Source organism: Chiloscyllium plagiosum, unplaced genomic scaffold (genome assembly GCF_037043375.1).
Source record: "Chiloscyllium plagiosum isolate Xiang-an unplaced genomic scaffold, Cpla_swu_hap1 HiC_scaffold_16, whole genome shotgun sequence".
NCBI classification, from domain to species: Eukaryota; Metazoa; Chordata; class Chondrichthyes; order Orectolobiformes; family Hemiscylliidae; genus Chiloscyllium; species Chiloscyllium plagiosum.
Window position 1 is genome coordinate 41,582,437 of NW_028270154.1, and position 27,666 is coordinate 41,610,102.

Here is a 27,666-nt window from a genome sequence, read left to right on the forward strand (position 1 = left end):
TGTTTTGTTAGAAGTCCCTCACATTTTGTGATATCAGCCAAATGGTAAATATCACATGGAACATGGAAACTTTGGTCTACTTGAATTGTCAAACAAGCATCCAAAGGGTGTTATACTAAAGGATAATACACAAAGGTTCGTGGTTTTGCAGGTGATACATTGACATGGACAGAGGATTGGTTAATGGACAGGAAGCGAAGGGTAAGAATAAATGGAACATTATCAATACTGGTGTCATGCTACAAGGATCAAGACTGGAGCCTCAGATATTTACAATCCATATTTAGATAAAAAGACAGAAAGTAATGATCTAAGTTTGATAATGAGACAAAGTTAGGTGGGAATACAAGCGTGAGGTGCTGTATACAGACACATAAGCAATAAGGTGGAGGTGGAGTATAATGGGGCGCCAGCATAAAGCTGCTTGGGTCATCAGAATATAAATGCAGAATATTTATTTTTAAGTGAAAAACCTGGAAATATTGATATTCAAAGAGTTGATAGTGCTGACACAAGGAACACAAAACATTAGCATGCCTACAGAAAACAATTAGAAAAGTAAGTGCAATTTTGGATTTTATTGAAAGAGAGTTGGAGTATAAGAATAAGTAAGTCTTGGCACAAATGTATGGGATTTTGTGAATCCAATTCCAAAACATTGTGCAACTGTTGTCTCCATATTCAAGGGATCTTTGTGCATTGCGTCTGGTACAGCAAATGTTTACAAGATGGGTTATAGTCATAGAGTCATACAGCATGGAAACAGACCTTCAGTCCAACCAGTCCATGCTGACCAATGAGATGGTCTCTCCTATGATGAGAGACTGAGTTTATATTCTCTGGAGCTTAGAAAATGTAAGATGATCGCATTGAAACATTCACAATTATGAAGTGACTTAATCAGGGAAATACAGAAATGTTTCCCCTGACTGAGGAAGCAAGAGCAAAGAAGTCAGTTTCAGGATAAGGGATTGTTCAATAAAGATGAAGGGAGCGAAATCTTTGGAATTCTCTACCCCAGGGGATTGGGGATGCTCAATGATTAAATATATTTAAGTCTGAGATAGACAGATTTTTGGTCTCTTGCAGAATCAAGGGATGTGAGGAGTGAGCAGGAAAGTGGAGTCGAAGCTGAAAATCAGTCAATGATTATATGGAAAGGCAGTGTAGGCTCAAGGGGCCACATAGTATACCCCTGATTCTACTTCTTATAGTCTTCTGTTCTTGCATCAGCGTTATATTGGCTGAGCAGTGTCAGTTTGTGGGAAGATTTCAGAACCGGACTAATTCTTTGGAGCTAGATTAAGTATGTCTTATAAATGATCAAAATCGATATTCATGCATCAATTTGAAGGAGACTTGAATATAGATGCCAGATTCAGAGAGGATAATGTGGTGCACCAGCTAATCTGCTATAAATAATGCCTTTGACATTGATACTAACACAGATATGATGGTCTAACTGACCTCCTTCTGAACAGTATCATTCCATGATTCTAGAAAAGGAAAGTTTAGAGTCATACAGTCATAGAGCATGGAAACAGACACTTCGGTCCAACTCATCTATGCTGACCAAGTTTCCCAAACTAAGCTAGTTCCATTTGCCTGTGTTTGGCCCATATCCCTCTAAACCTTTCTTGTTCATGTACCTATCCAAATGCCTTTTAAATGATGTAACTGTACCTGTATCACCACTTCCTCTGGCAGCTCATTCCACATACGAACCACCCTCTGTGAGGAAAAGTTGCCCCTCAGGTCCCTTTTAAATCGTTCTGCTCTCACTTTAAAAATATGCCCCCTAGTTTTGAACTCCCCTACCCTAGGGTAAAGACCTTTGCTTTTCACCTTAACTATGCCCCTCATAATTTTTATAAATCTCTATAAGGTCACCCCTCGACCTACTGCAATCCAGTGAAAATGTCCCAGCCTCTCCTTATAACTCAAACCCTCCATTCCAAGAAACATCCTGGTAGATCTTTTCTGAACCCTCTCCGATTTAATAATATCCTTCCTATAGCAGGGCGACCAGGACTGTACACAGTACTCCAAAAGTGGCCCTGTTTTAAATACAAACACCCAAATGTTAGTATATATGCTGTAGAGCAAGGCAGATTCTTAGATCCGTTCTTAAATGCACTCTTATTTAAGAGATGGCTAGTGTAGGAGTTTCATCAAAGATCACACAAATAGAGCAATTAGTGTTCCTTTCAAGTCTGGCTAAGGGATATTGTGGCAGAGAAGAAGTGTTTACTGCATGGTAGCAGTAAATGTCTGAAAATGCTCTATTCTTCAGCATTAACATCCTTCACCTCAGTAACATTACATTTTAGGAAGTTACATGTTATTATGATTTCAGAATTCTTATCATTCTACTCATTAGTGCAAATAAGCAGATGTGCAAGACTATAGTGATGTGAAAAGTAACCAATTCTGCTCAAGTAAGCCATTCTATGCATTTAGAACTCAGTACAAGCAGAAAAAGCATTAAATATTTTTAGAAATTAAATGTAATGCAATACTTATGAATTTTGATGAGAGTAATACTTTCTGTAAAGTTTGCTTTTTTTTTATGGAAAACTTATTAAGGTAATCTACTTTTGCTGAGAGCAAAGCCAAGCAGCCCTAATATTATCACGTACATAGGTTTAAAAGCTAGATGTTCATTCTGAAACAATTATTGATAGATCACAGTGTAGTTGTTTAATGAACTCCAACCATGCTCTTGAAGAACTCAGATCCACAGTAGAAGGGAAACATGGAGCCGAGAAAGAAATTTGAGATCCAATCTAAATTAAATCACACAGGAAACTATTCTTAAATACAGTTATAGAATTCAAAACAATACAATACAGTAAAGGAACAGGTCCTTCAGCCCACCAAGTCTGCGCCGATTCTAATCCATGCACTGGTTTCTATCTCTCTGCTCGCCTCCCATTGTTATCTCTCACAAGGTATGCCTTAAGCATTGCTAATGTGCCTGCTTCCGCCATCTCCACTGGCTATATGTTCCAGACACCTACTACTCTCTGTATGAAAAGTTTTCCCTTGCACTTCATCCCTAAACTTCCCTCCTCTCACCTTGAACCTGTGCCTTTTTGTAGTTGACCTTGGAGAAAGCCTCTGACTATCCACCATACCTATGCCTCTCATAATTTTCTAGACCTCTATCAGGTTGCCCCTCAGCCTCCACCTTTCCAGTGAAAACAATCCGAGTTTATCCAACCTCTCCTCATAACTAAAACATTCCAAACCAGGCAACATCCTTGTAAACCTTCTCTGGACCCTCTCCAAAGCATCCATATCCTTCTGGTACTGCATACAGTATTCCAAATGTGGCCGAACTAAAGTTTTGTACACCTGTAAAATGACTTGCCAGTTTTTTTATTCAATGTCCCAGCTGATGAAGACAGGTGCACTATATGCCTTCTTGAGCACCTTATCCACCTGTATGCCCAGATCCCTCTGTATGTCACTGCTCTTAAGGCTCCCAATGAATAAAGCAATTATAGAAAATCATGTATGGAGTGGTAGGTATCATTGTGTTGGCCTGGGACAACTTACCAGAGGTGCTGATGTGACGGTTGATGGTGTTCAGGTTACATTTTTAAAAATCTTAACAGTCTTTCCCTTCCTTTGCAATAATATTCCTAAATTATATGAAGTCCTTGAGTAATAAGGCTGAACTTCAGTGACGTTTTCCAGATCTCTAACAATATAGCTCTAAGACTGGGCAGTAGAATGAATGTACAAACCATGTAAGGTTCCAACTCTCCAACTGCTCCCTCTTCTTGTGATAAGAATCTGACTTTTGGTTGATGTTTTGCTATCCATAATGGATCACCACAGAAGTGAATGCTGCTGCTTGCTGATTTGTGGTACTGAGTGTTTGCCTTATTATGAACTATTTACCACTACTCCATTAACACCGCTCAATTTGGGGCAATTTTCTGAGTTCACTCCAATTTGCCATCGGTTACATTAATAATTCCAACCCCACTGTGTCTTAATACAGGAAAAAAAACTCTTAAAAATTGAGATTTTATATACAAATAATGATTTATTTTCAAATAAAAAACGAATGTACCTTGGCAGTTTGCTTATACAGCTCATTAGTACTGTAATTAAGTTCGAAAGATCATATGAAGTTGCAGCCCCTCCTGCAGTTTACCTATGGTTATAAAAACATGCCCACTGTGTGGTGCTCAAAGATCTTTAATAGTCATACAGCTCTTTCCTCATTTAATTACGCTCCTGTTTCCATTCCAAATTAAGGCTGATTGGCATTCTAATTAGGAAGAAAATCGAGTTCTATGCTTTAAAAATTTGCGAATTCTACAGTTATGATAATCGGTGCTTGATCTTCATGCATTGGTTCCCTAGTTTAAAATATCCAAAACTGTCTCTTCCTTATCCTGCCAGCTCACTTGTACACACTTTTTTTGTGAACTTGTGATTCTATTGCTAGGATACGGTAATAGATTTTACAATGTAAACTCAGGAAATTAAGATAGTGATGTCACTCTTCTTTCACATCTGAAATATGCACAAACATCAAATATAACATGACTTATAGCTCTAAATGGAGATCTGATGATAGCATCATGACTCCAGGTCAAGCTAGGTCTCCAGATGAAGGGTCTGTTAAATGAAATTCCATCAATGCCATTCCACCGCTGCGAAAAAAAAACTATCAGAGCAATAGAAAATCGAGAATGCAAATAGAGACAGTAAGGGCACACTTCAGCATTTAATCACCTGACCATGAAATTAATCATCTCCTTGTGTTTGGATTAATATTTTGAAAAGAAAATCATTCTGTAATTTACCATTTTAAATTATAGAAGTGGAGTTGTATGACAGTGCATTTTCAACTCTGGATTAATTAAAACCATTTACTGTAGAAGGATTTTATGAGACTGATTATGAATGAATCAATCTCATAAAATCTTTCATTAAATCTGAGTCATCATATATATTTTACACAATGGTTTGTTGTGGTAAAATTTACAAATTATTCAGTAATATGATTAATTTGTATTGTGCTTTTAGTGATATACCTACCTCTGAAAAGTGATGAGAAATGTTTTGAAGATGGCAATTGAAGGCTGAGCACAATATTGTAACAATCCAACAGCAGCCTGAAGGCTTTGCAAAGCTATTCTCTGTAACCAAGTTGCTGATCAGCAGTTGAAAATCAAAACGGAAAATGCTAGAAGCTGTTCTTCAGTTTAAATCCTTCAGAAGTTAAACAAATATTGTCTAAGTTTCCAATAAAAATTCATATTTGTGTGAGTAGAAAACCTCAAGGCACTATGGCCTCTGATAAACGTGAAGGCTTCAGAGACTTCTCACAGACAGGCTTGATTTTACTGAGAGATCACACCTTGTGAGAGTGAGCATTTCAGTCACACATGTTCGGCAATGCCAAACACAGCCCATTGCATTTGATCTATTCATTTTAATAGGATCGCTACCACGATTATCCAATATGGGTAATCAATGGGTAAGGTTCACACATGGAAAATGGAGCTCTGTTTATTGTTCTAATTTTGCTTTTTAAAGAATGTAAAATATAATATAACAATATGCCAATGTACATTGTTAATGATATGTTATCTACTAATACATTTTGCAGAAAATCAGAAGACTCGAAAAGCTCAAGGTTTTCAGTCTTACACAGAAACACATCCAGATAACTCCCTGAGGCATCTGACTGTTGTGAATGACAATGGAATACAAACTACAGTAAACCGCAGTAATCCATGTGTACTGGAAAACACGAGGCAAAAAGCTTGTAAACGTCTCTCACTTGGTTCAGATGCTCAGATCCTTGAAGTTCGCTCTGATGTAGACACCTCTCCAACAAAGAAGTCACAAGCACAAAATCACCATCCTGAACTGTGAGTGTACACATATGTTCATAGCAAAATGTTCTTTTTAAACATAAACTGAGACCATTAGCAGGAAAATACGTATGCACAAAGAAGTTTGCTGAAATATTTCAGTTATCTATTCCTTAAACAAGTGAGGGAACCCACTAGAAGGAAAGCAATACTGGTTTTCGTTCAAGCAATGGAAAGAATAACAAGCCAAGGTGGACTAAAAGAGTTGTTTACATGATCTAACAGTTGTTAATTTGAGGGAGGGCTGAACTGGTAACTAAAACTGTAGGAAACGGTAACTGAGGATAGTAAATTAAGTTTTAAATCATCATTTGCACCTTCTTAACTATCGAAAATGGCTAAGTTGGGCTTGAGTTGGGTAACGTGTCTACAAGGCAGTAGACTAGAAATCTCCAGTATGACAAAAAAAGACACAGCAGAAAGGTTTAGAAAATGTACAATAAATAAGGTTCCACAATCAGACAATTTCAATCTAAAGTGTAAAGTGAATTGGAAAATAATTGCCCCTACCTTTAAAAAAAGGATGACCCTTCAAATTAAAAAATTGAGAGTCTCATCTCAGGATATGGGATCAGATCGAAGAATTAGAATGTGACTGTATGTTTGGTAATAACAGGTTTGAGGTAACTGGCCTTCGGGCTGGTTATGATTAATCAAGGTTAAGCTGCTAGCTCATTAGGTGTTCTCAAATTTTACCTACAGAAGGCAAGTTACCAATATGGACACAGGTGGGGACAGTTTATTATGGATTTCATCCTTTGTATTTATTGTTTTCTTCAAGGAAATAAAATTTTGTGTTCAATATAGGACTATAGGAGATTTTATTTTCTTAATTAATTGAATCAGGGACTCCTCACTCCTCCAACAACTGCAGAAATAGTTTAAAACTTCTGTTTGCCATTCCATTGCTGTTATCCCTTCCCACAATGCTTAATAACAAATACTTTTCTTACCTTGTTCTTCATTCAGTCTCCTTCTTCAATTTCCTTTCAGTTTGCCAATTTTGTTATTCTCTCAGACGTGGAGTGTCAGAATTCATATTTTCTACAGTGCGTTCTCCACAATGCCTTGCTATCTTTCTCTTGGTTTCTGTTCTCTCTCGATATGGAGGACTCACTCTATACAGTTGTCAGCATTAATGCATCCTAAAAACATAAGGCGTCAGCCTTGGCACAGCAGTAATACTCGCACTTCTGAATCATAAGGTTGTGGATTCAAACATCTCTTCAGAATCTTCAGCACTTCATCTATACTGACACTTCAGTGAAGTACTGAGGGAACAAGGTCTGCAGTCTTTGTAAAGTACATGGGAAGCATCCTCTGTCCTCGTATTCTCCCCAATATTTAGTTCTCAACCAGCACCACCAAAGTAGATGATTTGATCACTTTTTTTAATTGCTGTCTGTGGGATCTTATTTTGCACCAGTTTGTCATTATATTTTTCCATTTCACAACAGTACCTAAGTTGAAAAGTATTTTTCTGACATTGAGACAGGGAGAGGTCATGAAGGATGTTTTATAATTGTACTCTCTTTCTTCATTCTTCTACTGTTCTATAAACTGCACTGGACAGAAATAGCAATATATTTAGCTGCAAGTTATTCCATTTCTATAGAATATCCAAATCAAAACTTTTGACTCTGGCATAAAAGGAATAGGCAGATTAATTAAGTGCTAAAGTATTTCATATTCCAACACCCCTATGTGGAAATAGTCCATCCTCGTCTCTCTCTCTTCACTATATCTTTATCACAGTGTTACTTTGACTCCCAACCAGGAGAATTGACTTTTTCATTCAATCTTCAAAACCCAAGAAATTGAGGTGTTTAAGTAGCTGATTATCAATGATGACAAGGCGACCTGACTTCACCTAGAATAAGAGATCAGTTTAATGCATCACTGCACCAAGTACTGATTCTAATATATCTACAATGCTTGGAGAAGAAACAAAACAATGATGACAGAGAAGAAAGTCAGTGATTGTGAAGTAACATAGCAGCACCAACACCTCACTTGACTGCATGCTTAGTTTGTGACCAACAGGATGTGCACTGTGATCATGCAGAATGGAGGATTCTGTAATGCCTGAGTCACTAACTGAACACACTTGTCCAGAATTTATCAAATACAAGATTCTGCGTTCTCATTGCGACGACCTGTGAAGCATCACATAAGAAGGTCTCTTTCTCTGTATGAAATCCTTCATCATCCTGGGTCAAAATTATGAAACTGCCCCCGACCATCATTTTAGGAGCACCATACCAGAAGACAGCAGCACCTTCAGAAGGCCTCCTTACCGGCATTGAATTGCCATTCTGACTTTGTAGATTGTATCTTACCATCTCGGGGTGGCAGGAACAGAGACAACGAGTTGATACAATAACTGAGAGCCATGTTGAAATGACTTTCCATTGCTACACACTGCATGGGGAGGTTTACACTGGCAAGCAAAGTGCTGATCAGTTGGTCACTCCAAAGAGGTGGAAAACTAATTTGCGAATTGGAGCCTTAAGTGAGGGTTGTTAAACAGGGCAATCAGCTTTGTGCATGCTTTGGAGAAGCTCCCTGCCTACTGTGGATGCCTTTACCTTAATTAAGCAGCTCCCTGCTGAATGTAGGTGTATCCACTTTCATGAAAGCAGCTTCTCTGCAGTAGTTAGGGTGGAATGGAGTGTAGGGGTGGCAGTTGGGAGTTGGGCCACTGTATTAACAGAAGAGGCTTTGTGATTTAAAATCGTTGGCATACTTGTCTAAAAGAGTATATCCCCAGCCCCTTGAATGTTTTATTGTAATTTATCACCTGGAGGTGCACAAGGTTTCTAACGTACATCAGAACCCACCTTTCTGCTGGCTCTAGAGCAGCCAGCCCTTGGATTGGACTGGCAGCATCAGGAATCCTTAATTTGATGGAACACTCTGAGGACAAGCAATTTGAAGCTCAATCTGGTAAAATGATCAAGTTGCTCTCACTGCGAGGTTTGGAAACCCCACCTGGCCTCAACATTAAGGATGCAAATTGAGTGGTAAACAAAACCCCATTCTTATGATCTCAGCAGTAATATAAACAGTAGTGTAGTTACTTCTGGCTCACAAACTGTGAAATAATGTGCTGAATTTTACCAGTCCTCTGGAGGACCTGGAAAATAGCAATGCTTTGCTTTTGGTGTGGAGTCCGCATTGTCTTTTTAACATTTTGCCAGCTGCGGGGAATGTAAGTCCACAACCATCCTGCCCAGAGGACTCTGAAATTGACAATTCAGAAATCCCTCCCCATCCCTGCTGCATTTCTACAGCCCATTAACTGGCTGCTGTGATAAAATGTGCCCCGACAATCTGCAGAGTATTGGAACCACTGTTTTTGGGTCTGTCCAAAGGACCCCTACCACAATTACAAATTTAGCCCAGAGTTCACCCAGTATGTTTCCTGCTTACATTGTAAAGGCAAGAGAACTTTTATTCTAAATTAACCCACAGGTAGTTACTGTGAATCAAAATGAAAATTTTCTAATTAGCAGACTGTCATGACAGAGAACCTATTAGAAAAATAACTCTGTTACAGAAACACACTTCAAAATCCATGGATAATCATGGAATTTGACACTGTTCACGTGCAATTTGCTATCATAATTATAATCTTTAGTTTCATGTCAGAGTATCAGTTTCTCAATGCCAAACGAAATGGCTCAGATGTACTGTGGAAAAAGGATTACTGAGAATGTTCCAACCTGTAGTATGTCACCATGCCATTTATAACTGTGATCTTCTCTTGTCATCCCATTTATAATCTACATCGTTTACAGACTAGATGAGATCACTATGAACATAATAGAAATGCTATTAAAAAAACAAAAGTTGTAAACCCCTCATTCTGTGTTGCTCTCTCCTTGTACCTCTTATTTCCATTTCTTGTGCCAACAATTGAAATCAAGTCTGCTTATTTATTGTAGTTTCAAGCATTAGGTTTTGACTGAGACTATAATCTAGACTGGCATTTCATGCAGTAATAAGTGATGAGCTGCAATGTCAGAGGTACTATGCTTCAGATGAGATGCTAAACTGAGACCCCAGATGCCTATTCAGGCAGAGGTTAAAAATTCTCTAGCACTGTTCAAAGAGCAAGGAGTTCTCCTGTTGCTTTCGCTGCCATTCCTACACGAAGTAGCACCAGAAATAAACATATTAACTGGTCATTTATGTCACTACTCTTTGTTGACACATGTTGCAGACAAACTGCTATGTGAAGTAATTAATTACACATGAAGCACAAAGAAGCAGTGTCTTCAACAAAACTGTTTGACAAACTTTATTGAATTATTCACAAATAAGGGACATTTTCTAAGGAGACTCACACCAAATTTCTGTCAAAGCAAGTCAGTTAATGTCATGTTAAAATAAGACTAGTGGGAAGTTAATGAAAAGGTAATGTTCTAGCCTTTAGATCAATGAGCCTGTAAAGTTTCAATCCATGTTCATATTAATTCACAAATATATCAAGTGGGGGGTTAAGAACAGATCTTTGTTCTGGTTTAAGCCTAATCAACGATCTATCCTTTTTTAAAATTTAAAATGTATTCACTTGTGGGATGTGGGCATCTCTGGCTGGCCAGAATTTATTGCCCATCACTGGTAGCCTTTTTTCATCACCCTGTTACCTGTGATGCCACTTTCAAGAAACTATGTACCTGCACCCCTAGGTCACTCTGTTTGACAATTCACCCAATCAGTCTTGTGGTGGCATTTTGAATGGGCAGTCCAAATAGCCCTATCTCCCATCTCTACAGCCCAGACATACTTTCACTTGAAGCATCCTTTCTTCAGTTCCCTGTCAAAGGCATGTCCTTAGTAATTATTCCTCAAATGACAGCAAAATACCATGAGTTTCCAGTCCATATAGGATGAGGAGGGAAGTGCTGAGTCTACCACAACCAGAACAAGGTTTGAACCTCAAACTGTGGGCATTAATCTGATCCATACACTTGTTGTCTTGCTAACTGAGCTAGTCTACATACTTAGCTAGACCCATTTTGAAAATTATTACTTAATTTGCCTCAAGCACATATTCAGGCAATCCATTCCAGATCATGACAATTTGCTAGTTAAAAACTGCCTCCTCATTTTGCCTCGAGTTCCTTAACCAATTGCTTCAAATCTGTGACCTCTGATAACTAACAGTATTGTCACAGAAAACAGTTTCTCCTTGCTTATTTTATCAAAACTTTTAAGATGTTGAATGTCCATATTAAATATCTGAGTAACTTTAGTGTATGGAAAATAGTCCAATTTTCTGTAGCCATCCTATGTTATGTTCATTCTACACTCTATAGACCCCATTTCCCAGTTATTTCTATCCTTCTCCATTCTCTAATATGACTTTATCTTACCTTTAACATCTCTTGGACATCCTTCCGAAAACATGGTGCCCAAAATTGTAACACAATTTTCCAGCTGAGGCAAAAAATATAAGTTTTAAAATTTAGCATAAATTCCTTGTTTTATTTGTACTCTAAGCCTTTAAGTAAGAAGACAAGGATACTTTTGTTTTTTGTCTTTTCAACTTGTTCTGCCATCTCCAAATATAGGGGAACATATACCCAAAAGTTTCTCTATTCCAGATTCTTTAAATTCCTCCATAAATTTTGTTGTCTTTCCTCATTCATTCTAACAAAATGCATCACTTGTCATCATATGTCAGAGGCTGCATGTCTGAAACAGAAAATTTTATTTAGAATAATGTTTAATGATTTAAGGCATTGAAGAAATCTTTCACAATATCAAATACTAATGAATCAATAGTAATGTTTCCAAAACATTGCTCATGGTAGTTTGGAGACTGGAGAAAAACACGTAGATCCAGATAATAGCAAGGAGGTAATTGCTGAACTTGTTTCCAAGGGAACAATTACTTCTGGTCAGATTTTGAATATACATCAGTGCCACTGGACTTCAATCGATAGAATTTGCTCAGAAGCAGCAAGGTGGACTGCATTGGTCAACCAACCGTAGTGCCAATGGGAGGCCCAGCACTCTTCAACTTATTAACACATATATCATGAGTTCCACAATCCAACTGGGATTCCTATTGCAGTTCATTGGCACTTAGCTTGCACAATAGGCTGAGGGAGGACCTTGGTGAAAGTGAGGACTGCAGATCAAAGTCAAGATTAGAGTGGTCTGGAAAAGCACAGCAGGTCAGGCAGCATCCGAGGAGCAGCAGAATTGATAATTAGGGCAAAAACTCTTCATCAGGAGTGAGGCAGGGAGCCTTCGGGGTGGAGAGATAAATGGGATGGGGGTGGGGCTGGGCAGAAGGTAGCTAAGAGTGCAATAGGTGGATGGAGGTGGGGATGAAGGTGATAGGTGGACGAGGAGGGTGGAGCGGATAGGTGGAAAGGAAGATTGGCAGGTAGGACAGGTCGTGAGGATGGTGCTGAGCTGGCCGGTTGAAACTAGGATAAGATGGGGGGGGGGGAGGGGAAATGAGGACACTGGTGAAGTCCATATTAATGCCCTGGGGTTGAAGTGTTCCATGGCAGAAGATGAGGTGTTCTTCCTCCAGGCGTCAGGTGTGAGGGAGTGGCGGTGGAGGAGGCCCAGGACCTGCATGTCCCCGGCAGAGTGAGAGGGGGAGTTGAAATGTTCAGCCATGGGGCAGGGTGGGTTGATTAGTGCGGGTGTCCCAGAGATGTTCCCTGAAGCGCACTGCGAGGAGGCATCCAGTCTCCCAAATAAAAAGGAGACCGCATCGGGAACAACGGATACAATAAATGACATTTGTGGATATGCAGGTGGAACTTTGATGGATGTGGAAGGCTCTTCTGGGGCCTCGGATGGAGGTGAGGGAGGAGGTGTGGGCGTAGGTTTTGCAATTCCTGTGGTGGCAGGGGAAGGTGCCAGGAGGGGAGGGTGGGTTGTTGGGGGCGTGGACCTGACCAGGTGGTCATGGAGGGAATGGTCTTTGCGGAAAGCAGATAGGGGTGGGGAGGGAAATATATCCCTGGTGGTGGGATCTGTTTGTAGTTGGCAGAAATGTCGGCGGATGATGCAGTTTATGCGGAGGTTGGTAGGATGGAAGGTGAGCACCAGGGGGCTTCTGTCCTTGTTACGGTTGGAAGGGTGGGGTCTGAGGGTGGAGGTGCGGGATGTGGATGAGATGCGTTGGAGGGCATCTTGAACCATGTGGGAAGGGAAATTGCGGTCTCTAAAGAAGGAGACCATCTGGTGTGTTCTGTGGTGGAACTGGTCCTCCTGGGAGCAGATACGGCAGAGGCGGAGGAATTGGAATACGGGATAGCATTTTTGTAGGAGGTAGGGTGGGAAGAGGTGTAATCCAGGTAGCTGTGGGAGTCAGTGGGTTTGTAAAAAATGTCAATGTTAAGTCGGTCGTCATTGATGGAGATGAAGAGTCCAGGAAGGGGATGGAGGTGTCAGAGATGTTCCAGGTGAATTTAAGGTTGGGGTGGAATGTGTTGGTGAAGTTGTTGAACTGCTCAACCTCCTCATGGGAGCATGAGGTGGCGCCAATGCAGTCATCAATGTAGCGGAGGAAAAGGTGGAGAGTGGTAGCGAACTCCAATCCCTCTACACCTCCATCCGCCATGACAAGGCCCTCCAAGCCCTCCGTTTTTTCCTCTCCCGATGTCTCCACCTGTATCCTTCCACTGACATTCTCATTGATTTGGCTGAACTGGTCCTCACCCTAAACAATTTCTCCTTCAAATCCTCCCTCTTCCTCCAGACGAAAGGGGTAGCCATTGGCACCTGCATGGGCCCCAGCTATGCCTGTCTCTTTGTTGACTATGTAGAACAGTCCATCTTCTGTAGTTACACCGGCACCACTCCCCACTCATCAACTTCACCAACACATTCCACCCTGACCTTAAATTCACCTGGAACATCTCTGACACTTCCCTCCGCTTCCTAGACCTCTTCATCTCCATCAATGACGACCAACTAAACACTGACATTTTTTAAAAACCCACTGACTCCCACGGCTACCTGAATTACACCTCTTCTCACCCTACCTCCTGCAAAAATGCTATTCCGTATTCCCAATTCCTCCGCTTCTGCGGTATCTGGTCCAAGGAGGACCAGTTCCACCATAGAACACACGTGGATGAAGATGTCCTCCAACGCATCTCATCCATGTCCCACACCTCCGCCCTCAAACCCCACCCCTCCATCTGCAACAAGGACAGAACTCCCCTGGTCACTTTCCACCCCCTCAACCTCCCCATAAACCACATCATCCACCGGCATTTCCGCCACCTACAAACAGACCCCACAACCAGGGATATATTTCCCTCCCCACCCCTTTCCGCAAAGATCGTCCCCTCCGTAACTAACTGGTCAGGTCCACGCCCCCCAACAACCCACCCTCCCCTCTTATTGAAAGTAGCTAAGTTATTTGGCTCAAACGCTTCCTGTGATAGTGAGTTCTGCATTCAATCCACTTTGTTGAGTGAAGTAATTTCTCCTAATTTCCCCATGCAATTTATTGATAACCACCTTGTGTGTTTGGCACCAAATGTTTTATTTGTCCATGATTGGAAACATATTCCATATCTAACCAGGCCTCAAAGGCCTCCTTTAAGTCTCCTTATTTCTAAACAGAAGAATTCCAATCTGCTCAATATTTCCTGATAGCTATAATCCTTTCATTCAGATGTTATCTTTTTAAATCAACTGCAATGGTTTTAAATCGGCTGTCTGTGGGAGTGGTAGAGTCAGAATCTTTGGTGACCTTTAAGCGGCAATTGGATAGGTACATGGATGGGTGCTTAAGCTAGGACAAACGTTCGGCACAACATCGTGGGCCGAAGGGCCTGTTCTGTGCTGTATTGTTCTATGTTCTATGTTCTAAGTACGTGAGGAAAGGGAATAGCATGGTATGTTAAAAGTCTGAGAGGAGGTGGATGAAACGGGAGGAGACCTATGTTAAAGCTTGATGCAGAAATAAAACCCATCAAACCTATCTCATGGGACAATGGATTTCCTAATCAGCTCATTATTCACAGCTTTAGACAAAGCTTACACTTTCCAATTACAAGGGAAAGGCAAAGTATCTGAAAAATTTGAACAACAGGTTAAGCCATTATATATCTCTGCTACGCAGTCGCGATGCAAGTATTTTTCACAAAGATGTTAGCATCAGTCCAAAAAGGTGTCTTGCTGCCATACAATTAAACAACATTGCATATTAATTTCAGTGCTCATCTAATGCCAGGTATGTAGCATATACATCTTAGTGAACAAATCAAACAGCATGTTCCTCAGTTGTTTATAATAGGTGGAGTGCAGACTGTACTCAACTAGCCTGTGCTTTCAAAACGCAAACAAAATGTATACTGTTCAATGGGATTGTGTCTTTGGACAGCGCTGACAACCATTTTAAAATAATCAGTTGAATTTGCAGTGGTATCATATACACTTGCAAGAATCAACATAACATTTACACGCAGAGAGCCATTTTCCACAATGGAAAGGAATATGTTCAAGCCTCGCTACCTTTTTGAATTGCCCAGGAGCTTGGAGAACCTATTGGAAAAATAATGGAATCACTTTTAAAAGGGAAACAGAAAATATAATAAAAAGAAGAAAATTCTCCTCACCTGTGTCTTAAATGTGCGACCCCTTATTCTGACACCTGTCTTTTGCTCCTTGACCCATCCTTAAATGGAAGCAATCTTTCTGCATCTACCCAGTCAGGTCCCTTCGGAATGTTTCAATAAGATCACCTCTCATTCTTGTATATTCCATTCAGTACAGGGCCAACCTCCTCAACCTCTTCTCACAAGACAATTCCTCTGTATCTGAGATCAGCCTCGTGAACCGTCACTAGACTGCCTTCAATGCCAGTATATCTGTCCTTCGATAAGGGGCCCAAAACTATTTAGTGTATTCCATCTGCAGCCTAACTCATGCTTTGTATAGTTTTAGCAAAATATTCCTACTTTTATACTCCACACCCTTTGAAATAAAAACCAACATTCCTTTAGTCTTCCCTATTACCTGCTGAACTAGATGCTAGCTCTTCGTGATTCATAGACAAAGATGGCCAAATCCTTCACACACCAATCTTTGAGTCACACGTTTAATAGTTTGACATATTTACCCTTTGCCAGTTTGCTCATGGCTCAGATAGTATCCAGAGATTATTACCTTGGAGTTTCTGCAATCTAATTTAGGTCCTAACTGTTCAAAGTCTTTCAACAGAACTTCCTTTCTAATCCAATTAGTGTTGTTGATACCAGGCTGGATAATGACTACTGGACCCTTCCCCACCCCACCTCCAAGTTCTCAGACTCAAGGAGATGCCCTTAAACTTGGCAACTGGTGGGCAACACCGCCTTCGGAACTCCTGCTCATGTCTGCAGAGAGCAGTATCTCTCCCTCTAATTGTACTGTCCCTTTCCACTAATGCCTTCGCATTTCTGCTCCCTACTTGAAAAACCCCCTGTACCAAAGTGGTCAGTTTGCCCATGCTCCCTGTAGTCCCCACTTTTGTTCACACAGCTTTCAAGAACCCCTTAACTGTTGAACAATTGCAGGACTGAGGCTCCTCAATTTTACTCCCTGGGTCCTCATACCATCCTTACCTGCAAACAAACCCTCCTGTCCCTGATCACAGAACAACTTTGAATTATCTAATTTGAATGGTGCGACTCCCCTCTGGAGCAAAGTGTTCAAGTAACTTTCCCCTTCCTTGACATAGTTCAATGCCTGCAGCTCAGACTCCAACTCCCCAACTCAAACCTGAAGTTCCTCAAACTGCAAACACTGACTGCCGGCGTGTTCACTCTGGATCACAGTGGCATCCAGCAGCTTCCAAATGTCGCAGCAGCAAACTCATCTCCACTTTCAAGTTAAGGACAGAGACCTGTCAGCTATCACTATCATATGTAAACAGACAGGTCTCTGTCCTTAATTTGATAGTAGGTCTGGCAGCAACCAATTCTGATTCCACCCTCAGGAACATTGTCAGGTGCTCCCATTGGCCTTCAGCTTGTGGGTGTTACCTACATATGATCACCAGTTGATGAGAAAATCCCAGCCTTTGTCAACTCTTTACTTTTATCAAGATGCAAACTTAATCGGACTTGTACAACAGTAGCAACAGGTAGAGTAAGGCCAATGATCAGTAAGGTCTGTTGTTACAATATCTTCTAATTCCCAGCATTAGTAAATCTGACTCGTTAACTTGGACATTGCTATCGACTTCGCAAACCTCATGCAGGGAAATGGTGGCATCACTGTCATACTAATCTAATGTCTTCAAAGTATCCAGCATTTGAACCAGCATTTTCTCATTTCAGTTCAAGTTGTACTTTGTTCCACTGTTTCCAAATCTTTGGGGCCTGATTATTGTGGACGCTTCAATTACTCTACTGCTTCTGACACTTTCACTCTTCATGAGGGCAGTCTGTTTTATAACCGTGCCCAACTTGTACAGCACCGGTGTTCAGGAGAAAGATTCTTTGCAATTTTTTCAAAACGTCATGCAACCTGAAGGAAATTGGGAATATAAGGGTCAAAATGCTGCTTTATTGTGGTATTCCTCAGACATGGAGTAGGCGGACCAGAAACTGTGTGGCCTATGGCGATTGCTGCATCACCGCTGAGAACATTTTAAAACAGCATGGGTAGGCAGTCTACCGAGAGAACAACTCTTTCTTAGATCCCTCTAGTGGAAATTTGTTTTATTACAACTAGGGCCAGGGTTTTTAAGAAGCTGCAGTTTTTATGTCATTTATTCAGGTTATAATTTTAAATTTTAGCTCCGTTTACAGTAGTGCTTTGAGTTTTCATAAGAAATATCTCTGTGAAATTGCAATGCTGTTGCCCCTTTAAGGAGATTGTGCTTAAACAAATCATTGCAGAATTTCTGTACTAAATTAGGTCCTTTTTGTTGTTAAATATTTAATGTATCCTCTGCCAACTGTATTATATTACATTTTTTTTTCTGTTAGGCTGAACAATAAACATCTTGTAGCCTGGAAATTGCAATGCACCTATAAATGGACAGCAGGGATCAATCACTGGGCCTGACACATATCTAATATTGGAAGTCAGGCTTCATTATCACTGAGCTAGTGAGTTATGGCATCCAAACAGCTCAATCCAGTCGCCAAAGCTAGATTCCAGTCTTTGTTTACAGAGGCTGGCAGGAATGCATCAAAAAAAAACAACTTTTTTTTTTAACTGAGCGATGAGAACACAACCACTGAGCTAATCCAAGATGGCTGGAACCTTCCTGGGTCTGCCAGCATTTCAAGCATTAATTGAAGGAAACAATAAAAACACATTTAAATTATGTTTACTATTACTGATATTTGTTACCTGCTCAACCCTAGGCAAGAAGTGACCCCAAGATCAACCACTGAGAACTTCATACAAATGCACAAACAGACACAGGAGCAAGTAGGCAGGCTTCCTGGATGCACTCGGAAAACTGATTCAGCAGGTTGGAGGACCCCACCAATGCTGTTTGTACCGTACTGCCTCTGTCATGTGAACAGCCAAGCCCAGCGCACTCAGCTTGCATAAAAATAAAACGCGCCCATGGAGAAATTCAACAAGTCTGGTAGCATGGTGGAGAGAAAAACAGTGTTAGCATTTTGCATCTGGTATGACTCTTCGTCAGAATCAAATTGGACTTGAAATGCTGGAACATTAACTCTGTTTCTCTCTCCAGGGATGCTGCTAGAGTTGTGGAGAGTTTCCAGCCCGCTTACTCTTTCTATTTTGGTTTTCCACCATCCATAGTGTTTTGCTTTTATTCGAGTACAGTCAATGTCTGTTTGGAGTCCATGCAGGCCTCGCTTTATTGCTCGGACACTGGTGCTGTGTACCAATGGCAAGGTGACAGGGGAATGAGAGACTTGCCCCCACTCCAGGTGCCCCTTCCTCATATGGAGACAGGGTGGCACCAATTGATGCCCAGCCAGAGAAGGAACCACATTCAAAATTCCTAGTAGTCTCCTGTCAGGACACTGCAGAGATAGGTGACATTCCAGCTCCACCCTGCCTGACACCCTTAACTCTGTGGGAGTTCAAGCCGAGGAGGATCAATCATCATCTGGATAGGGCAGTCCCAGCAAGAGTGTACCAACTAGCCACAAACAACCACAATGTCACCCAATCGAAACTCTGAGACCAGCAGGCTCCATTGCAAGGTGCCACACAAGAGGCTGCTGCATAAGATAAAGAGGCATGGCATTATGGGTAAAGTATTAGCATGGATAGAGGATTGGTTGACTGGAAGCAAAAAGTGAAGATAAATGAGTGCTATTCTGTTTGGCAATCAGTAACTCGTGGTGTGCCTCAGGCATCCGTGTTGGGACTGCAATTATTCACAATTTATATAGATGATTTGGAGTTGGGGATCACATTTAGTGTGTCAAAGTTTGCAGATGACACTAAGATGAGTGGCAGAGCAAAGTGTGCAGAGGACTGTGAAACTTTGCAGAGGAACATAGATATTTTGAGTGAATGGGCAAAGGTCTGGCAGATGGAGTACTATGTTAATAAATGCGAAGTCATCCATTTTGGTAGGAATAACAGTAAAAAGGACTTGAAAGGTAAAAAGTTGCAGCATGCTGCTGTGCAAAGGGACCTTAGTGTCCTTGTGCATGAATTACAGAAGGTTGGTCTGTAGGTACAACAGTATTTAGAAAGGCAAATGGAATTTTGTCCTTCACTGCTAAAGGGATTGAGTGTAAAAGCAGGGAAGTCACGTTGTAGCTGTATAAGGTGTTGGTGAGGCCACACCTGGAGTACTGTATGCAGTTTTGGTCTCCATACTTGAGAAAGGATGTACTGGCACTGGAGGGGGTGCAGAGGAGGTTCACTAGGTTGATCCCAGAGTTGAGGGAGTTGGCTTATGAGGACAGACTGAGTAGACTGGGATTATATTCATTGGAATTTAGAAGAATGAGGGGGGATCTTACAGAAACATCTAAAATTATGAAGGAAATACATAAGATAGACGTAGAGAGGTTGTTTCCACTGGCTGGTGAAACTACGACAAGAGGGCATAGCTTAAAAATTAGGAGGAGCAGATTTAGGACTGAATTGATAAGGAACTTCTTCACCCAGAAAGTTGTGAATCTATGGAATTCCCTTCCCAGTGAAGTAGTTGATGCTACTTCAGTAAATATTTTTAAAGCTAAGATCGATTTTTTTTTGAATAATGAAGAATTCAGGGTTATGGTGGGAGGGCGGGTAAATGGAGCTGAGGCCATGAAAAGATCAGCCATATTCTTATTGAATGGCGGAGCGGGCTCGAAGGGTCGGACGGCCTACTCCAGCTCCTAATTCTTATGTTTGAAGGCAGGCTCCCTGCCCTCTATCTGTGTACCCCAGGACAGTGGGAGGAAACAGGAGGAGAACAACCTTCTGAGGACATTTCGGTGGCAGGATTCATCCTTCATTTGAAATATGTTATCACAGTTGTAAGTATGTGTTCACTCCTCATCATCAGCTGTTGAGAGCAAATGTCACCTTCGCTGCAGGTACAAGAATGAAGTTTGAGTGACTGGCCAGCCTTCGAGCCACACAATGTTCAAACTCTGTCTGAAAAATGGCATTTTCCCCTTCAAGCCCATAACAGCAAGAGTCCTTGTCTTTATTGAATGAAGGAGCATCAGAAGTCCATGTAGAGGCATCCCACTGGCCTCGTTTTCAGGATCTTCCATGTCCCAATATTTGGAGGATGCTGTTCAAATGGTGTGAAGGTTTCCATCCATTTGTCACTTTAACTTTTTATTAAACAGATGAACTGGACAGAATGATCAAAGCATGATGCTGCTCTTGAAGTTGGGATGCTGGCCCGAGCAGCTTCAAAATACAAGGAAGTCCAGTCGACATTGCTTTGGCCAGCGTAGCTGTGCTATATGATGCTGGAGGTGCTCTTCAGTCTGAAGAACATCCTTACCATCACATGCTGCAGCTCTCATGGATCCTCATCTGCTGTCCCATAGCCTTGATGCATCCTCAAGTTGTCTGGAGCAGAGATTCCTAGGATCAAGCAGCATGCTCTGCCTGCATGGATCTGGTATGAAATCCCAGAGTTGACCTCCGTGGCCCTAGCAGAAGAAGATATTGCATACAGATACTTTGGACAACATGACATGGAGTTTTGACCTCTGGACAGAGAATCCCCACTGCCCCTCTCTCATCTGATGGCAATCCATGGAAGATGAGAGATGGTGGCTCTCTCACAATTTCACCACATCATGAGGCAGCTCCACATCTACTGGAAGTTGATGCATGTCCTGGCTTTCCAGATGTAAGTGTTAGTCATCCATTCCTGTGCAGCATCTCTTAGTGTAGCAGCCACACGGATGACCACATCTTCTGTGTCTAGATCCTTTGGTGACGGTTCCAATAAGCCTATACGGGCAATATCAGAAATGAAACAACTTCTCAGCAATAAGATCCTTCAGCAGTCACAGCAAACACAAATAACATTTGAACAACATGCTCTAAACATGGCGACATGATGGCCCTGAAAAGAAGGACAGTGGGATGCCTCTACGCGGACTTCTTTTTTATCATTGTCCTGATTCAGAAATCTGTTGCTGAAGTCTTATAATGCATATATAGTCAGGGCATGAATGAGTAGCAACAATAAGGAGAACTTCTCCCTACCACTCCAACCCTCACAGTACTCAGAAAAGGCAGCATTAACTGGAGGATAATGGCCTGGACAGTTTATAGTCCAAGTTGTAAAATGTGCAATTCCTGCACCTCGAGCAGGCAGTGAAATCATGGAAGGTATTTGCTATTTGGCAACGAGGGTGAAACTTTCCATTTACAAGACATTGCTCATACCTCACAGCCATTTTAGCATTGATTTGTCATGCTGAATAATGTGGTCAATAATGCATGGGGTCAGGACTTGTAGTTGACAGTCGGTCAATGTGTAAGGTGCTCATACAGCATTTTGTGATAACACAAGTCTTTCACCTGTCATATTTGGGCACCTGTTTAATGCCCTTTGAAAGTCTCACATCACTTTCTCAGAGTGGATCTTACTTCACTCTTTCCCCAGGGCTGGTTCACTGGACCTGTCGAACTGACTATGGCTCACTCCCTAGTCTGCAAAGTTACAGCCCCTTAGCCCTGACTGCATTAAGCAGCTGACTGACCGTGTCCAAATCACTGGGCTGATATATTGGAGGAGACCACCAACTGACTTTGTCAGGACCACCTGACTGAGTGATGTCTCCCTTGACCTGACCCCCTTTGTCTTTGAGACTTGGCCACTTAGTTGAAGCATATGCAGTGTATTTGCTGAGACAGCTGCTGGCACATACCGCAAATGTTACATTGACATAGCACTGTGCCATACAGCAACATGTCTGCCAACTTGACTGATTACTGCTAACAATCTTGACTGTGGTTGGGAATTGTACAGAGCTTATAAACCAACTCAAGTATAGGTTTATAAAAGAGGTCCAAAAAAGTCTCAAATCCTCCATTTTATACACACACCATAGCTTGAAAAGTTGAACATACTATACAGTGGAGAGGTGGAATTGAAAAAATAAATGTCACAAGTAAAAGAATTATACATTCTAAATTTCCTTTGGTGGTCTTTATATCCAGTAGTATTGCAGCTCATGTGAGCTGCTTGTTCCTCTGGAGACAGTCTCCTTTAAACTGCAGTCAGTCCTTTTCCAAAGTGGCTGCTATGACACTTTATGTGCCTTTTAGTTTCAGATTCTCTATCTCTGTGGTGTAACTTGTAACAGAGATAGAGTCCGAGTTTGAAATATGGAGAGAAAACTACTGTTACTCCATCACATAAGTCTCCTTGATGTTATTCCCTCCTTTAACCAATAAAGAGTCATAATGTCATAGAGATGTCCATGCCGACCAGATATCCCAACCCAATCTAGTCCCATCTGCCAGCACCCGGCCCATATCCCTCCAAACCCTTCCTATTCATATATCCATCCAGATGCCTTTTAAATGTTGCAATTATACTCGCCCCACCACTTCCTGTGGCAGCTCATTCCATTTACGTACCACTCTCTGCGTGAAAAAGTTGCCCCTTAGGTCTCTTTTATATCTTTCCCCTCTCACCCTCTAGTTCTGGACTCCTCCACCCCAGGGAAAAAACTTTGTCTATTTATCCTATCCATGCCCCTCATGATTTTATAAACCTCTATAAGGTTTCACAAGGAGACCAGGACTCTTTCAAGTTTCACAAGGAGACCAGAATTACAATATTCCAAAAGTGGCCTAACCAATGTCCTATACAGCCACAACATGACCTCCGAACTCCTGTACTCAATACTCTGACCAATAAAGGAAAGCATACCACATGCCTTTTTCACTATCTTAAGTTGCTACGATTGACATTTGTAAAGGGTCCCATTTTAAGTTCCACTCCTTGCGCTATATAAATTTGATAGCTGGGTCTCAAACATTAACATGTGGAAGATTTTAAATCTAGATATCACAATATCACCTTTCTACCAGTGCTTGTGTTTCCCACTGTCCCTTTACATTAACACATAATGGAGATCACAGCGGGTCAGACAGCATCCATGGAGAAAAAGCAAGCTAATGTTTTGAGTATAGATGACTCATCAGAGTTGAAGTGAAGCTTCACCTCAGCTCTAATAAAGAGTCATCTCGACTTGAAGCATTAGCTTGCTCTTTCTCCATGGATGCTGTCTGACCTGCTGTGATCTCCAGCATTTGTTGTTTTCAGTACAGATTTAAGCATCTGCAGTAGCTTGTTCCTAAGTTTATAATCATAGCTTTTCACAAATTGAGTCTCATTCAATAGCTTACAATTGCCATATATCACTGGTATCCTTACGTACAGACGAAAGAGGACACCACTTCAACTGGGATAACACATCTATCCTAGGACCGGCTAATCAGAGATACACAAGGGAATTCCTGGAAGCCGGAACTCCATCAATAAGCATGTTGATTTGGACCCCATTTACCAACCTCTGAGAAAAAGACCAGAAATAATATCACCCACTTTAAGAGACCAAGACACATAAATAGAAGGTGGGAGGCTCACTGATGATGTTACCTGGCATGGTGGCAAAACAAACCCCACAAACTCTTAGCATTCGCCTCTACCTGTGTTTTTGTTTTTTCCACTGTTTACCTATTATTTACTTATCTATGCTATTTAACTCTGTGATCTGCCTGCATTGCTCGCAAGACAAAGCTTTTCACTGTGCCTCGGTACACGTGACAATAAATTCAATTCAATTCAATTCAACCTGAACTACAAATCTTCTCAAAAATCACAAACACCTATGGGCGCAGTATGCTATAACTAGCCCGAAGATGGGAAACCAACGCCGTCCAACTGAGCGCCATCCGCAAACAACTGTATTTCCTATATGAATGCCTCAGGAAACAGTTATTACCAAAATGTCCCAAGTACAGACTACCGCTCAACAGCCCACAAGCCAGAGGAGTATCAAAACAGAACGGCTGCAGAATGTTGACAGAAATGATTAACAATGCCCACAACCGACTCCACAATCAGGAAATTTGCACCAAAAAACTTTATACACCAACAGGACAGACCATGAATGGACAAGCACACTAGAACGAGCCAACAGCATCAAACAACAGCAGACCAAGAAAAAGAAAAAAGCTATCCCTACAAGAAAAACTGGACAAGCTCACACAAAAGAACAACAGACAATTCAGAAACTTGGATTAAAAACCTATCGAACCGACCACTAATAGACACAGAAAAAGCCGTCCTAGTAAGAGGGATGAACTACAACCAAAGAGACATGGATAAAAAGGACTTCTTAGCAGCATTAGAATCAACCCTGAAAGACAACAGACTCACTGAAGAAACTCAGCAGACCATTAGACAGACAGATGCACCAACATTAAGCAGGAAGAAGGAAGGGAACACCCTCAACACAAAGAAAAGGAAGGAACTAGAAGGATTCAGAAAAGACAGAAACATTGTTATCCTACCTACAGGCAAAGGGCGCATTACCATCATCCTAAACAGAACACAGTACATTGAAAAGGCAAACTCACTGCTCACAGATACCAACACTTACCAACAGGTGCCTATTCTTAATACCAGAAGACAGAAGCAGATGTAGGCCATTCAACCCCTCAAATCTGCTCTGACATTTAATGAGATCGTAACTGATTGGATAATCCTCCACATCACTTTCCTGCCTTTGGCCCAGAACCTTTAAATCCTCTGGGTGATTAAAAATCTATGCTGAAACTTTATTGCTGGAACAGCACAGCAGGTCAGGCAGCATCTAGGGAACAGAAGATTCGACGTTTCGGGCACATGCCCTAAGAAGGGCATGTGCCCGAAACGTCGAATCTTCTGTTCCCTAGATGCTGCCTGACCTGCTGTGCTGTTCCAGCAATAAAGTTTCAGCTTTGATCTCCAGCGTCTGCAGACCTCACTTTCTCCTCGATTAAAAATCTATCTCAATCTTGAAAGTACTTAATGACACAGTCACAACAGTAGTAAAGAATTCTACACATCCATAATCCTCTAAGAGAAGAAATTGCTCCTCATCTCTATCCTAAATGTGTGACCCCTTAGTTTGCAATTTGCTCTCTGGTCATAGACTTTCCCACAACGGGTAACAACTTCTCCACAGCAGCCTTGTCAAGTCTCCTAAGAATCTTGTAAAGTTCAATAGGGATGCCTCTCGTTCTTCTAGATTCAAACAAGCACGGGCCCAACTGACTCAACTTCTCTTCATAAGACAGTTCCTTCACACCTAGTATCAGCCTTGTGAACCTTCTCTGAATGTCCTCCAATGCCAGTGAACCTTTCCTTAGAGAAGAGATCAAAAACTGTTCAGAGTTTTCCAGACGTGGTCTGACTAGTACCTTGTCTGGTTTTAGTGAAACTCCCTAGTTTTATATTCCATTCCCTTTGAAATAAAGGCCATCATTCCATTTTCCCTCTCTGTTGCCAACTGAACATAAGCTATGTCAGAGATTTTTAGAAAGTCAGCCTCTCACATAAGTCTTATGACCTCCAAAGACATTTTGTAAATAAAATGCCTTGACTCATTTAAAGGTGTTTCCTTTTAAACAGAATTCCCAGGTAGTAAATAAGCCAATGGAATTAAAGGTTAATAATTCTAATATTTGAATTTCATGACAATATCAAAATTAATTGTACAAAACTTTTTAATCTCCTTTTGACATATTTCAGATTAGCCTGGTGAACTGTTAAATAGACAAATCCCCATATAGTCTCTATTTCCCAACTCCTGCAGAGACAGTCACAGCAAAGATTGAAGTACACACTGGAAATTCGTCACTCATAGTACTTCCTGCTATTGTCACGATTCTACTTGCTCTGCTGTGATCTCAAATCACAGATTATAACATTTTTTTCTATTTGATACTTTGAGGAGTGTTTTGTGATCAATTACTATCCTTTTCTATAATAATACTCATTCTATGAAACACCATTGGATATTGCTGATCTCATTATCCTCTATTCACACATTCACCTACCTTGATTAGTGCTATATCACTTTTGATATTGGTTAAGCTGGAGACAGATCTCCGAGACTGTGAGATTAGATTAGATTCCCGACAGTGTGGAAACAGGCCCTTTGGCCCAACAAGTCCACACCGACCCTCTGAAGAGTAACCCACCCCCCCCTCTGACTAATGCACCGAACAACTATGGTCAATTTAGCATGGTCAATTCACCTGACGTGCACGTCTTTGGAATGTTGGGAGAAAATTAATACTAAAAATCAAGATGATTGATTTGGTAACATTAGTCCAAAGTACAAGATAGTTGTCTTTTCCCAAGGATGGGTGATTTCAAAACTAGGGGGCACATTTTTTAAGATGAGAGGAGAGAGATTTAAAGAAGACTTGGGGGTAAGTTTTTTACACAGAGGGTGGCTCACTTGTGGAACGAACTTCCTGAGAAAGTGGATGCAGGTACAGTTACTACATTAAATTGAATTGAAATGAATTGAATTGAATTGAACTTATTGTCACATGTACTAAGGCACAGTAAAAAGCTTTGAGTTGCGAGTAACACAGGCAGATCACATAGTTAAATAGCATAGATAAGTAAATAATAGGTAAACAGTGGCAAAAAAGACACGTGGATAGATATGTGAATAGGAAAGGTTTGGAGGGATATGGGCCAGGAGCAGGCAAGTGGGACTAGTTTAGTTTGGGATTATATTCGGCATGGACTGGTTGGGCCAACGGGTCTGTTTCCATGCTGTAAGACTCTATGACTCTATATTAAAAATACATTATCCATTATAGATAAATATTGAAATTAGATTGTGTTGCATCACTATCTTCCTATGGAGCAATGCAGCTGAATGCAAAAATATTTCACATTTTTCATTTGAGAGTGTCAAGTATGCAATGTGTGTTAGACCATTATTATTATATTAGGAGCTAAAAACATGACACAGTCACTACTGCTGCCTCACAGCGCCAGAGACCCGGGTTCAATTCCAGAGACCCAGGTTCAATTCCCGCCTCAAGCGACTGACTGTGTGGAGTTTGCACATTCTCCCTGTGTCTGCGTGGGTTTCCTCCGGGTGCTCCGGTTTCCTCCCACAGTCCAAAAATGTGCAGGTTAGGTGAATTGGCCATGCTAAATTGCCCGTAGTGTTAGGAGCAGGGGTAAATGGGTCTGGGTGGGTTGCGCTTCAGCGGGTCGGTGTGGACTTGTTGGGCCGAAGGGCCTGTTTCCACACTGTAAGCAATCTAATCTAATCTAAACAGTAAAGTT

The 27,666-nt window shown here is 41.2% G+C and overlaps 1 protein-coding gene across 6 annotated transcripts in view; it reads left to right on the plus strand.

Annotated features, from left to right (window-relative positions):
- LOC122556630 (myotilin) overlaps positions 1–27,666 on the plus strand; it is a 144,834-nt gene that overhangs the window by 73,010 nt on the left and 44,158 nt on the right. For all 6 annotated transcript variants that reach the window (XM_087995326.1, XM_043703556.2, XM_043703557.2 and 3 more), the window contains one exon: positions 5,636–5,900. In XM_087995326.1, coding sequence (XP_087851452.1) covers positions 5,636–5,900 — 265 coding nt within the window. The remainder of the gene's footprint in view (positions 1–5,635; positions 5,901–27,666) is intronic.